This window comes from Pithys albifrons, chromosome 15 (assembly GCF_047495875.1).
Source record: "Pithys albifrons albifrons isolate INPA30051 chromosome 15, PitAlb_v1, whole genome shotgun sequence".
In the NCBI taxonomy this organism is placed as follows: domain Eukaryota; kingdom Metazoa; phylum Chordata; class Aves; order Passeriformes; family Thamnophilidae; genus Pithys; species Pithys albifrons.
In genome coordinates, this window is record NC_092472.1 from 3,416,007 (window position 1) to 3,431,026 (window position 15,020).

At 41.2% G+C, this 15,020-nt stretch overlaps 1 protein-coding gene across 10 annotated transcripts in view; it reads right to left on the reverse strand.

The window, feature by feature from the left end:
- Nucleotides 1–209: 209 nt before the first annotated feature.
- LOC139678983 (protocadherin alpha-C2-like) overlaps nt 210–15,020 on the reverse strand; it is a 181,445-nt gene continuing 166,634 nt past the window's right edge. For 9 of the 10 annotated variants that reach the window (XM_071570300.1, XM_071570306.1, XM_071570303.1 and 6 more), the window contains exon 4: nt 210–2,144. In XM_071570300.1, the coding sequence (XP_071426401.1) occupies nt 1,834–2,144 (311 nt within the window). In that variant the 3' untranslated portion in view covers nt 210–1,833. The remainder of the gene's footprint in view (nt 2,145–15,020) is intronic. The other variant, XM_071570309.1, reaches the window with a different exon arrangement.

Sequence of the window (15,020 nt, forward strand, 5' to 3'; positions counted from 1 at the left end):
CAGTTCCAATTAACACGACACTTGAGCTTTATTCTGTGAATGTACAATAATGTAGAAAACTCCTTGGAATTCCCTCATCGGTTATATTCTGTTTAAAAGTACATGTATTGGTTTTATATCAACATCCTGAGCCACATTCAATACTCCATTTACACCCTTAGGTTTAATTCACAGATTCTTACCAATAAATCCCAACATGCATGCATGGCTTGGTTTAAGAAAGATATTTTACTTGTGTTTCATACACAAAAGAACTGATAATCAACAGTGGCTTAAAAAAATTAACACTACTGCACTTTTTCACAAGTGTACAAAAAAGAAATAATGAATTTACATTCAACAGTAAAGCTTAAAGTCCACTCTAATAATAGTTGCATTGACATTCACATACACAAGCACAGAATAAATATTTCAGGATTCTTATAAGAGCATACAGCATACATACAGTACTTGAATTTTACATAGGGAGTGTTAGTAGGGTCATAAATTCATAATCTCATAGAAAAGTTGAACTAAAATCAGAAAAGGGGTTGTGTGGGAGGTAACACCAAGGTACTGCACAGAGCTAGCAGGTTAATAAATCCATTTGTGTGAGGAGTTTGCTTCTGCTTCTTCATATTAGGACAGTTTGTTTGCAAAGGTGTATTCAAAGTGCAGATTAATGCAAAAAAAAGGAGAAGATATTCTTGTATTTATGAATACATGCAAGAGGCAGCCCCCGAGTCACCCTACAGAATAAAGCTGTTATTGGCAAGTGGCCGATATAATACAGATGTTTCAGGCAATTTTTCTAAAGCACTTTAATAGCAGCAATTGTAATTTATAATGGCTCTAGATTGACTTCTGTTTGGGTTAAAGGGCATCATATTTCTTTAACATTTACAGCTATATTTCTTTATAAATAAATATCTTAAATAACAAATAGCATAGTTAGCGTTTCTTTTTTCTCTCTTTTGCATAAGTGTCGTGGAAAAACTCTGACCTTTTCAGAGACATAATGTGCAAAATAACGTTAGAGTGGAAATAGGGACACAGAGCATCACAGTTACATTCCTGGGATGTCAGCCCAGCCCTTCCTACACTCTGAGGGCTGGTCTTGCCAGGGTAATGCAGGGCTTTAAGGGACAATTTTCCCAATGGCTTGCTTGGTAAATAGATACAATTTATGGTATCTTAAAGAGCTGTAAATGTGAGGTTTCATTTGAAGCAGTGTGTACAATACGTCATGTTTAGGACTCAGTATTTCCACACAGTGACTTCTCAAGATTTGACAAGTCTGCTCATCTCCTTTAAGATATTTTCTCCCCAGCCTGAACATCTTTGAACACTTGTGTTCATTAGGTGTTTCCTCTGTTGCATATTTACCAGCTCTTCTTGCATTTTATAATCTGATCTCATATGACCTAGCTGACATCTGCACACAAATATTTCCAATCAGATAGAGGGTGCACAACATTAAAACTTTTAAACCTGTCCTGTAAGTGTCATCAAGACAGGAGCACAGGAACCACAGTGCAGAGTCCAACCTCTCACTGGCTGTACTGTGAAGATTCTCCTTTTCGGCGTAGGAGAAAGGAAACTTGTGTCTGCTTTTTAGATTCTGAAAACAAGCCAGAGTGGAGAAAAAGAGTTAACACCAGACTTAATAAAGCTTTTAAGAAGACAAAACCTGTTAAGCAATTTAGACAGACACCGTGAATTTCCTTCTGATTTTCTCAAGTCTGTACATACAGGAAATTTTTTAACAGTAGGAAGAAGTTGGGAGTTGCTACATAGGAGAAATCTGCCATTATTACAAAAACTGGCTAAGTGGGTTCTTTCAGTATAACCCCCTCACTGGTCACTGTTCTCAGTGGTGCTGTTGCCCTTTTCTTTTTTCTCCTGAGTCTTGTTTCCCTTCTTCTTTTTCTTCTTTTTCTTGGTCTCTTCCTTCTTGCCAAAGGTTATGAAGTCACTTTTGTCAATTTGGCTGTTTGGTGGCTCCTGCCGGATGGAGATGATTGCAGGAGATCCCGGGATAATGAATTTGTCTGGCAACTCACCAGGACCACCTTGTTTGGAATTGCCCGGTCCAAATTTAAAGGTCCAGCTGTTGCTGTTCACACCAGCTCCCACTGGGGGGGACACCTCTCCCGCCTCAGGTTCTGAAAAAGTCAAAACAGCAAGAAAAGCTTAAAGCATCATTAAATACAAGCCCTTAATGAGAATGAGCTTCCCATTTGAGAGCTCTGGCTTCAGCCTACAGTGACTCTTTGTTGCCTGTCTGCTCATGTTGGGGTTACCACTGCTGCTCGTCCAGGCTGCTCAGTGTTAGCACTCACTGACTCACTCCAAGCACTGCTGGGCCCAACAGGCTTTGGATCTCATGTTGTTACAGTTGTTCTTTATTGTTCTTTTGAATTTGAAGTGCATGAAATAAGAGATGGCTGTGATGCAGCCTCACTGCAGTGTTTTAAGGCAGGAAACACAAGCATGTGTATTGCAAGGCAAAGGGGTGTCAAGTCGTTTGGGATAGGGTTAGAAGATTGTCCAGGGCAGGGGGTGTCAGTCTTGGTATTATGCACATCCATGCAGGATTTTTTAGCAAACCATTCTCTCAGCTGTGTCCAGGATTCCTCATGAAGGAAAAAAGTATCTGAAAGGAGGGTGACAGGAAAATGGACCCAGGCTCTGCTTGGTGGTGCTGAACAATAGGACAAGAGGTAACAGAAACAGATGCCCAGGAAGTTCCACCTGAACATGAGGAAGAACTTCTTTACTGTGTGAGTGACCATGCACTGGAACAGATTGTCCAGAAAGGGTGTGAAGTCTCTCTCACTGGAGATATTCTGGACGTGATCCTGTGCCATGTGCTCTGGGATGACCTTGTTCAAGCAGGGAGGTGGGACCAGATGACCCACTGTGGTCTCTTCCAGCCTTAACCATTCAGTGACTCTGTGATTGTGAGCTGGTGCATCCCAGAGAGGAACCTGAGGCCAAGAAGCATTTGTTTGTGTGTTTGTATGTATGCAATGTGGCTGAGCAGCAGACATGGCCCTAGAGCAAAACCAGGAGTGAACTGAACTGCCTGGGTAGAGACACCACAGGACTCCTTCCATCAGGGTGCACAATCTGGTCTCAGAGATATTCACCACTTTCACAGAATCATAGAATATCCTGATATTTACTTTAGATCACAATATTTTATAGAGGCAAACATAAAGTTCTGTCCCCACCTTCAGAGTTGCACTATGAAGCAAGTTTTAATTTCATTTCCATGATTTTGATTAGATTGAGCAAATCAGATTGAAATGTTTGCACATGTTCCTGTGAAAAGGACAATTTTCTAGCATAATGAATTGCAACAAAATTGGGTTCTTCTGTGAGGGAAAGTCTTAAAACCCAGTTGTTTTCTTTTCTTATAAACTTTGAAAAATTTGTTATAATTTACATTATTCTCAGTTTTGAATGGGAACAGCATATCTATTTTAAGATATCATTTGAAGTGCTTAAAGGAGAAAGCTCAGTGTTTATGCACTGATGTTGAAGTCCTCAAATCTGATGAAAACATTCTTATCTATGCTCTAAAAGTGTAGTATCGAAGCACAGAACTCTCACACTTGTAACACTCCCAGACACGCACAAAGTCTTGCTCCACCACACAAACAATTCCAACACCACTGATCTGACTAAGTCTCAGCATCACATATCAGAGCTGTCTGGTCGAAGAGGTAAAGATTTTGGGGGTAAAGAAAGAGATGGGGACTGTGTGGATACATGGACTTGTTAGAAAACCAGGTGAGAGGGACTGAATGTCCCTTGGAAGAGGAGGGAAGGGCACTGAAAGGAGGAGAAGAAATGTCTCCCGCTGGTGACAGAGGGGAGGGAGAGAAAACAAAACAGCTAATCGATAGGAAGATCTACAATGTTGCCAGTAAACATCAGCTACTGACTGCTGTGTACCCCTGTAGCAGTAATGAGGAATACTGCATCTACTTTAGCAGCCATTTCAAGAAATGAACAGCATCTCCTGTATTTCTTATTATTTAATGATTCTTCTTCTTCTGCAATGTTAGGACAATTCTCTATTTTACTAAATAAACTGTGTGCTGTGCATGCAGACATAAGACTCTCCTAGTTCAAAAGCCAGAAAAGCACATTCTGCTTCTTGACAACCTTTCTCCTGCCTGGCAGCAAAATTAGCATGTCTGGGAAGCATGATTCCTTTTTTAAGCTTTTCCATACTTCCTCAGCATGTCCATGTTCAGAGTCAAAGAAATGTGCATACACAACATATTGGAATTATCTCTGCAACCATCTATGTAACAGGTTAGGCACGTGGAATCTTTGCATCTTTAAACTTCCATGGCACGAGGAGGTGACATGACTGCTTTTACAATGTGATATTTAATCAAGAATTAGAAGAGACTATACACTTCTTTTCACTTCAAGACTGTATTTAATGATGAAGTAGCTTTAATTTTCAGTTTATATTAATTCCAGGAACTTCTGAAGCTGTTTGAGTGACTTTAACCTGCCTAGCCTCAAATATACTTTTGAAGTTAGTATTAATGTGAAAGTTTCTCTATTTTATCAGTTATATCTTTTTCTGTAAATTTCCTACTGTCTTAACTAGCAACTGCAGATTTTTTGCATGTCTCCTGTTAGTAACAGCAATGCCTTAGAAAGTGCTTTCATAATAAGTGCATTAATATGAACCAGCTTTCATTTCTGCTCAATAAATTGTTTTGCTCAGGTACCATTTATATTGCTGAGATGGTAAATTACAAAGGTGAATTTGTGTGTCTTGGCCTTTTTCCAAATTATTAATCAATTTTCTTTCTACAGCAATATAAAAATGTGAGCTTTCATATTGTGCCTAATGAATTAAGCCCTATTTGACAAATAAATCCTTTTTTTTTCCCAACAAGCACATATAACATTAATTCCAAACAACATTGGCCCAGACCCAGTGCTCTTTTACTGTTCCTGGCAGGAGAAAGACAGCTGAAGGTGACCTCGAATCATGTTTGACCCACCCTTGCTCTGGCTGGGGACAACCTTGCAGCAGTGAATAGCAGAAAAATTGCTTTGAAGAGAACAGTGTGACAAGGCTCCATAGACCACGGGGCCACCACAGCACAGCTGAAATGACACTGTGTGGCCATGTCAGTTTTTATGTGAGCACAGAATCACAGAATTATAGAATGACCTGGATTGGAATGGATCTTAAAGATCATCCAGTTCCACCCCACTTGCCAGGTGCAGGGATTCCTTCCACTAGCCCAGGTTGCTCAGAGCTCCATCCAACCTGGCCTTGGACACTTCATGGAGCAGCCACAGCTGTGCTGAACAACCAGTGCCAGGGCCTCACCACCCTCACAGGGAAGGCTTTCTTCCCGATATCCCATCTAGTCCTCCACTCTGACAGTTTGAAGCCATTCACCATTGTCCTGTCACTCCAGGCCCTGGTCCAAAGTCTCCCTCCATCTCCCTTGTCAGCTCCCTTCAGGTACTGAAAGGCTGCAATTGCGTCCTCCCAAAGCTTTCTCTTCTCCAGGCTGAGCACTCCCAATTCTCTCAGCATTTCCTCGTGGGAAAGGGTGCTCCACCCCTCTAATTTATTAAGATGGACACAAGACATAAGACAATGACAGGACTTTGTCTTACCCCTTTTACCACAGAAATACAGTAATGTGGAGGAAACCAGGGTATCCCTAAGGTACAGTGTCTTCTTCATGAAACCTCCTGCCAAACTAATCAGGTGCACATACACATCTGCATTACTGAAATCTAATTCAGAGCAGGATATTGGCCCTTTAATCTGGTTCTGCCTAAACAAATCCCCTCACTAAATGAAGTCAGTAACATTTGCCACAAAACCATCTGACAACATGCATCCAAACGCAACAAACTCATCACACCTACCCTGGACTCAGGGTTCTGCCAGACTTTGGGGGTTTGCTTCCCTTTCTGTGTGGTTTTCTCCCAGACCCTGAATATGTTTGTTGCCCATACAAACTAAGCATTTTAATAATCCTTAATACTCACTAAGCCAAAGGAAACTAATTATCCTTACAGCTGTGTGGAGAGCTCACATACAAAAAGATGGAGACAGAACCTAATGAGTTAATAGCCATAATTTCTAAAGAGTGGGGCTTCACCAGTCTCCTCAGGAAATTTCTGCGTGATTTACATGATAACATGTGTGTTTTTCTGCATTGGTAGGCTGGAAGGTCACAGTTCAGCTGTAGTAACAATGTTGTATGTTTAGCCATTTCAGATCAAGGATAAATGTCCTCTACTACCTATTTCCAAAACTTCCTTAAGCATCTCTTCTGTTTCTTATCAGCAGGAATTCAACAACAAAAGCTTTCAAATTACATGTTAGTTTATATTTTATGGGATTAGTTGTACTTTTCTTACATATATCCTGAGTCTTACTGAATGCCTCAAAGTTGTTTATTAAACTTAGAGGAAAATCTAAATAAAACAAACCTGCCAGTTATATAAATAAAATTTAATTTAAAGCATTACAGTTCTTTTCTTCCTACAGTACAGAGAGGGACTTGCCAATGTTCCTACATAAAGTTCAGAGTCTGGTCATCACCTGGTGTAATTCATAAGATTACTTTGGAGACTGCCCCTTCACTTTATTCTCAAGGAATACGGCAGATTTCATGTTCAATGACCAAATAATTAAATTTTTAAATGCTTGCATGCAGCAGAACTCAAAATCTAGGCTGCACCTGCAGGTCCTGATGCCTCTTTGCCTGTGTGTCTGCAAGCTAAAATGGGAGATGAACTTTTCACCCCTTCCATTTTCTACTCTCACTGAAATACAATTGTCTCAGTAGACTTTAAATGGAACCCAGAGCAGCAGAGACTCTGCAGTCGAGTAAATCACATATTTAGATGGCATGAAATGACTTCTAGGCTGTCTTTCAAAATCCTTTTTTTGCTATCTCGTGACTGCTGTCTGAACCACACGGGCAGATTTACACATAAAAAAAACCCAAATATATCCTTAAACCACCTATCTGAAAGCTTGAGGGAACAGGGTATGGTGCATAGCTACTTTCTTTTCTCTTTCAGAAGCATTTACTGGTCAGATGCTGTAGCCCTCTACCTCTCACAGGACTTGAAAAACATAGAAATCTCAGTCAACAGGCACTTGTTCAGCAAGCCCTAATTGTTCTGAAAGTACCTGATTTCCTACACATTGTCAGATAGAAAGCATCATGTCTGCCCAGGGAAGCTGTGGCTGCCCCAACCCTGAGTGTGTCCAAGGCCAGGTTGGATGGGGCTTGGAGCAACCTGGTTTAGTGGAAGGTGTCACTGTCCATGGCAGGGGTGTTGGAACAAGGTGAGCTTTAAGGTCCCTTCCAACCCAAACCATTCCATGGTTCTGTGTGGATCTCATAGTCTCCAAGATCCTCTAAAGAGAGAGGGTTTCAGGTGAGCTGAGACACCTCACTGAGCACCAAGCTCCTCACTTGCATGCTCCAGGCAGTCCTGCTCTCAGCACACAAGTTTTTCAGAGCTACCTTGCTCTCCTCGTGCTGTGTACGGGAAGTCCAGGCATTTGCTACAAGGAACAGGTCCCCTAAAATTTACCCTGTATCAGCTGTAGGCACCCTCATTTTTTTTCTTAGAGATCTATTCAGCCACCAAAACAGGCATCCAATGTCTAATTTAGCTCTTGCTATAGTATATAAAGAGAGGCAGGCACCCTCAGAAGGTAGTTCACCTAGCTTAAAAGTCTGGGTTTAGATGCAGTGAATTTTCTTTGCTCCTCTCCTCTCTGTACTGGAACTGTATCACCTTTGCTTCTTTACAGATAAAGCCCAGCCAGAAAATTTACACTAGACAGTTAACTTTTGGATGGCTAGAGGAAAAGGAGCTGACTTCTACCCTCGAGGAGCAAGCTAAGCAGCACCATGGCTGGGATGGTGGTGTACTAATGACCATGCCAGAGTACTTCAACAAAAGAAGAAGTTTGAAACTAATCTCTTTACTGGTGACATCCACAAAAAATCCTGTGCAACTGTTTGCAAGATGAGGCCACTTTCTCAGCCCTAATCCTTTCACGGGATTTTCATTTGGGCAAGCAGTGGCATCTTCTGCTCAGAAATACCTGAGAACTCTCAGCCACATTGTTAAGGCTGCACCATTTCCACCCCTTGAAAGGCCACATTTTAGTTACAGCAGCAAAGACAGCAGTACAGCTTAGAGCCTGTGCTGCAGAACTCCAAAGTACAGGCCTGGAACTGAGATTTCAGGTGCTGTCTTTTCAGATGCAGAATTTGCAAATTCACTCAGTTGAAGGGCTGGCTTTCATCAGCTTGTAAAACCATCTGAGCTAAGAAGTGATACTGAGTGATGGGTACAAACAGTCTGAAATTGAGATGTCTTCTAAATTTGGGGCAAAATGTCTGCTCATGGAAGATGTCATCACTCAGCCCATGAATCAATATCCCATCAGGTCTGGGCTAAGCCTGCAATTTCCATCTAACTGACATTTTTCTCTCTTTTGGGGAGGCCACGTGTTTGTTTTTTTCTGTTCCTGTATAGCCCCACAGCACCAATCTGGTGTTTACTAGGAACAGGTGGTGCTCACTTCCCATAATGTGAGCTGCCCATATATTCTGAGTGTCATGTACATCATCTCTCCCTCCTATGCCTCTGCTGCTTTCTTAAAGAACCTTTGTCAGAAGGCTAACTCATGTTAGAACAGATGTGCCCCTGCTCAAGGGGGAGAAGAGGAAAGCATTTCTCTGCAGCTCTGTCTCCCTACAGAGACATTTTTGACTGTGTGACATGCTCAGCCAAGACAGCAGCTTGTTTTGGCTCTGTCCCATCCCTCCCCACTCACCACTTTGTCCCTGTCTTTAAAAATTTGGTGCCTCATGGACTCAGAAAATCATTTAGATAAAAGCTTTCAATCAAAACTTCTATTAATATTAAAGGAAATATTTTTAAGGGTTTTTATTTTAGACAGCAGAACATGCCAACTACAGCCACTGTGAGACTCAGAATACCCCATCATTAATCACAGCCCCTTCTGTCCGCAGGTCAAAGTAGCAAAACACATTAATTAAATGAATTTATTTAAAACTGAGATCACGCAATAAGCAGGAAGCAAATTGCAGAGAAAGCTAGTCATTAACCTGATTTCTCTCTTCCCTGCCTCCTCTGTTGATGCTGTACTGACTGCAGCCTCTGCCTCTGGCAGGCTTAATGAATATTCACCATGATAAAGAGCCTGACATTCTGCACGGATTCTGAAACAGCACATCCAATGCAAACAGCGTGCTCTGAAAAACCCTCTCTGTGTCATTTGGAGGATCTTTACGGGCATTCTGGCTTCACTGATCAGCTCTAAGCTTTTTGGGATTAAAATGCCCATTTAATCTTTTTTTTCTTTTTTCTGAAAACCAAAACAAATTAAAAAAACAGTAAGCAAATAAAAATCTGTCATCAAGATGATAAAATGACAGATATAGAACTGAAAGACAGAGAAATGATTCAGTCAGAACAAAACTGAGACATTTTAACTATGACTTTGCCAAACTACCCCAACCACCTCTAACGACTGTGTCAATTTGGAGTCTTAAAGAAACACCCAAATAATTCTCTCTCTCTGCCCTCCCATCTGTTTGACCTGTTCTGCATTAATGAATCAGAGAAGACAGAAGGAATGAACCAAATGAAAACTTCTTCCAACCAAGGAGCCTGTAGCTTTAATCCAGTGTTTGGATTTAAATCAGTATTATTAAAGAGGGTAATTATAGCACATATGTTGTGGCAGATCCGTAACCCCCCACTGCTCCAACATCCAGGCACAAGGCAGGGGGTGGACACGGAGGTCATTTCCAGCTCACTCCCAGGTTACTGTCTGTGCTGACACTGACAATCAATTTAAATAGAGATTACTTGCCTCATTATAAGAAACCAATCTTACATGGCTGCATATTAAAGTAATTATCTCAGCTACCAAATAGCTCTGCCAGTGTATTCTGAGGTATCTGAAAGCAAAATTTGATTTGCTTGCTACCACAGCCCGCTGTGGCCAGAGCACAACAAAGGGTAAGTTGCTTCTCACAGCTGCTGAAGAAGCAAACAGAGCAGCTCCTCTCACTCTTTTTTCACTATCAGAGGCTTTTCCTCTCAAAAAAATATCACCCCTCTCAGCTAATATCCTTCTAGTGCTGTACTTGTGCCCAGTCTTGCTCCCACAGGTAGAATGCACCTTGGAAAGCACAAATTTTAACCCTCTCCTCAGCAAACTGAGGGATAATCTGCTGCATCACTGAGACAGCATGTGCACACACCCAGGATGTTCCCTATCATCTTTTCAGCTCTAATTGAATGCTGGATTGGGGGAGATGCAACATTTGAAAGTTTTCATCTCAGGCAGAGGTCATTAGGGAGAGATTAGTCCTGCAATGTAGGATAAATATATATTTTATTTGGACATTTCCCTGTGCCTGCAGGCTTACAGTGACCATTTTTAAGAGCTCATAGCTATAAACAGAAAAAAACAACCAAACAAAAAACAACAACAAAAAAAAAACAAAACAAACTTCAAACCAACCAAACAACCTCACCCCAAATTATTTTAATCTTATAAATCTACTGCTAATACACCGTGGGGAGTTAAAGCACCAGCCTTTCTACCCCTGTTTTAATGCAAGCTCCAAGGTAAAGATCAGTGAGTAGCCCAGGAAAACTGAATTTGGGGCTGGGGGGACTGCTCTGACCCTCAGTATTTGGGAAGGGAGAGGTGGTTGGGTGGTGCCTGGGGACAATGTTCCCCTGAGGACCTGGGGTGGGTTGGTCTGGCTGCCATCTGCCCCACCTCCACCAAAGCAAAGGTTTTTCTTTGCCTTCCTGTCAAACCAGGTGCTCTGTAGCCTAAATGTCCTAATTAAATGTCCTTAAATGCCCTAAACAGAATTACTAGAGCAGCAAGCAGCTACCCAGACCTCTGCAGAAGGCTGATTTTAGGAGTGTTAGGTGACACATCCCAAAAACATGGACTTTGAGGCAGATCTTTAAAAATTTGGATATCTGCTTTGTGGCTCAAATCTCCCTCTGGATGTGATCAGGAGAGGGATGGCAGCCTAACCACTTCCAGGAGGCTGGTACTGTGGGTGGGGGAGCTGCCTCTGTTATATAAGGACACGAAATATTGCAAAGAGAGCAAAAGTCATTGCAGAAAACAAAGCTCTGAATGTCGGGAAGACAACACAGATCTGGTTACTGCTTAGTCTGTGTTATAGAAAGCCAATTCTAGTCACTGTTCTGTCAAATATAAATGAAAAATAATTTGACTCTGGCATACAAGCCCTTTTATGTGAAAGACAGCAGGCTCACAGAGCATCATAAATCCTGCTGTGAAGGTGAAAAGGAGGAAGGGTTTCCTGGCTGCTGCTGGAGCCTGTAACAGTACCCTGCAGCCAGCCAGCCCCCTCCTCCCTGTGCTCTCTGCTAGATGAGTTCTTGAACCGAGGCCAAGAGCACAGACTGCAATCCCAGTCGACTCCTGCCACTGGAGGCCACTCTGCCTCTATGGGGTGAACAGGATCAGCTTGGACTCCTGCATACAACCACTGCAGCCACATTCTGCCTCAGCTCCCATCTCGATGGCTGTTTGTGATTGATTGCCCAAAGAAGGAAAATTTCAGGTTACTTAAAGGGGAGGATTAAATGTTCTAGTATTGGATTGCTTTTTACAAGGGCCTGGAGTGACAGGACAAGAGGGAATGGTTTCCCACTGACAGGGAGCATGTTTAGATTAGATATCATTTGTGAGGGTGGTGAGACCCTGGCACAGGTTATCCAGGGAAGCTGTGTATCGACATCCCTGGATGTGTCCAAAGCCAGGCTGGACAGGGCTTGGACCAGCTTGGACTAGTGCAAGGTGTCCCTGCCCATGGCAGAGGGGTAGAACCAAAATGATCCTTAAGGTCCATTCTAAATTCTATGATTTCCTGGGCAGGCTTAGCTTGTTTTTATTTGTGTCCACCTTGGACAGTGGACACCGCTGAGAGGATTGAGTTTAATTCAGTCCCCCCTGCTTACCCTCAACAAAACTGTTTACCAAGAACCAGTCTCTACAGCTCTGAAAACCCTCTGCAGGTGATCTTACCTGAGCACAGCCCATATTACTGCTGGTTCACAAAGGGGAAAGCACCCAGCACAGCTCCCAAAACCCAGTGCTGGTAGGCAACAGAGAATCCCCACTATTTGACTGAGTACAGTTATTAGAAAGACAGCAACTATGGAAACTTGAAGCACCAATTTTAGCCTTTCAAGGCAGAATCTAATTTTAACCAACTAATTGGATGCTTGAAGTAGTAGTGAAAGAAAAAGGGACACGTTTATGTCAGTGCTCTTGGAGGCATCTATTTTAGACATGAATGAATGTGTGAGCTTCACCACTCAGAGAGGAGAGCAGAGTAATGGATCAGGGACAGATGAGAAATAGTCATAAAAGACAATTCTTTTTTCTTACTTCATCATCTATGATTAGCTGACAGACTTCAACTATTCCTTTTGTATGTGGCTCCCACACCTGCAGCCAAATCATTGCAATCTCCACACCAGATGGTTACAGGGTAAAACTTTCTGTTTGGGTATTCTTTAAATTAACCCCAAACACAAAAAGCTTCAGAGAGTGGGAAATGCAGTTCCTTGTCACTCAGAAGCTGAAGGTGTCTCTGTGCTCTGACCCTCAGAGCTGACACCTGTTCCCTGGCTACCTCTGGCACTGATCACAAATAAAGGGATAACTTTACTGGTATTTTACAGATGAAACCTGCAACTGGTCTTTTCTCTATCTGCATCATAAAGGGGAAGAAATGGTACTATTACTGTTTCATTTAGTTTGATGTTTTCATCCTCAAGTGATTTCTTCATTTTAAAAGTGAACTATACCATATAAGTACATAAAATCCTTCAGCTGACCTACTTTGACTAGTTTACCACTAAACCTCTACAAACTTCTCCTCCTGTGAGAGCCAATTAACTAAACACCAACCAGTATCTATTTTGATTCTCACTGATATGGCTGTCAGGCAGCAACCTGCCCTAAAAGAGGTCTGTCACTGTAATACCTTTCACAGGAAGGGGCTGTAAAAGTCAAGACAACACAGATCCCAAAACAGACTTTGGCAGTCACAGCCATCTTTCCCTTCCACAATATATATGTCACATTAGTAACTTCCTATCATCTCCTGTTAGGATCACATCCCATTATTATTCCTTTTTACTGATATGGGATGAATGAAGCTAATAATATTTTGCATCAGTTAAAAAGGAATCTTAATTAAATGTGATGAGTAAGTGCTAATACAATATGATAAGCCCCCTGGATAAGCAAGCTACACAATTTCTCTCTTTTCCAGAATCCTTTAAAACATTCTTTGAGAAGAAAATGGAGGTGACCTTGCAAAGGCTCCCCACATCCCTTCTCCTACTGCAGAAATAGGTTTGCTTTTTCAGGTGGTTGCAAGGTCCACACTTAGAGAATTTTTCTTAAGTAGCAAGTAAATCTAGGTATTATGATCATTTAGAGTCATGTAGGTCTTTAACCCTTTAAAGCATATTTTTTGGTGCTGATGAGATGAACCAGCCTGACTGGTCTGGAAGTTTGCCCCCACTGTATCATGGAGTCAAACCTTCCACCTCTTTGCCTTCCCCTGCACATGAAAGTGTCCTCTCAAAATTGAGCCACATGATGAAAAGTCTGAAATAGGTTTTCAAAGGATGTGTGTAGGTGTAGTTGTGGTGAATTTGGTAGGTCTGCATGCAGATCTATCAAATACAAAAAAACCCAGCTCTGGCTGGTTGTTAAAATCCCATTTAAATGTGCTTATGAACCTCCTAACTTGTTCAGTGCTTTATTCTACTTTGTCACATAAATTGAAGGCACGAACTGCAGGTGATGTGCTGTAAAGGCCACATAATAATAATAATAAAAAATTAACAAAAAGATTAGTTTAGGGGGGATAATACACACTTAAAGAGTATTATGGTATGGTTATCTAAGTAAGACAGATCAGAGCTGGCAGTTGCTCGAAATGGATGGTACTACATTGTAACAGCCATTTTAATAGTTGCAGATGCTTTTGTGTCTTGTCTCTCAGACTACTTTCTTAAATATTCATCAGATGGTAAGTATTAAGTCTGAGAGGTTCTTGGAAACTTGACACTTACATGAAAAGTGGGTAGAGCTATCTCAGTTGATTTTTGATCACTATAACCTTTCCAGAATAGAGCTCTCATAATCCCAGTTTAAGAGTTAGTAAATGATATATTTTGTATTTCGGTTATTTTTATTTTATTTTTATAACCCAAATAATGCCTTAAGCAAAGAATTGTTCCCTCAATGGAATAGTTGGGAGAAATGGCTCAGACTTGTCCTTCCATGTCAAATGATGCTTTATATTATACTCAGGAACTGCTCATTTACTAATGAACTCTCTCTATAGAAAGGCTCAAACAGTTGTAGTAACATATCAAAAACTTATTTATTTAATATTCCTGCCATTTCACTTCTCTGAAGGAAATATTAAAAATGGAAGAACTGGCTTGAAATGAACAGGATGATCAAATCTGGGAAATTAATTATTATACACAGACTGAAATGGATGTAAAATGGATGTCTGAGGCAAGGAAAGGGAAATTAACTTCATTTCCACATTATTGCTTAATGGAGGCTGACTACCCTGATTAAACTTGAGAAAATTCACATTTCTTGTAGCTGTGATTCCTTTAAATGAAGAGGCAGGGAGAAAATCAAGGACAGACTGTATATGGATTGATAGCATAGTTATTTTCCTTCTAGGAAATGTGTCATATGCTCAGGTAACTAGGACAAGCTGTCAAAGAATAGAAATACTTAAAAGATCTTAGTGTTCATAAGGGCTAAAAGGTGATATTCCGTCTTGAATATTTCACTTCAAAATTTTAAATCACCATGTGGTGGGACCTACATGTAGAATATTTTAAAACTATTTTAACATGGAATTAAA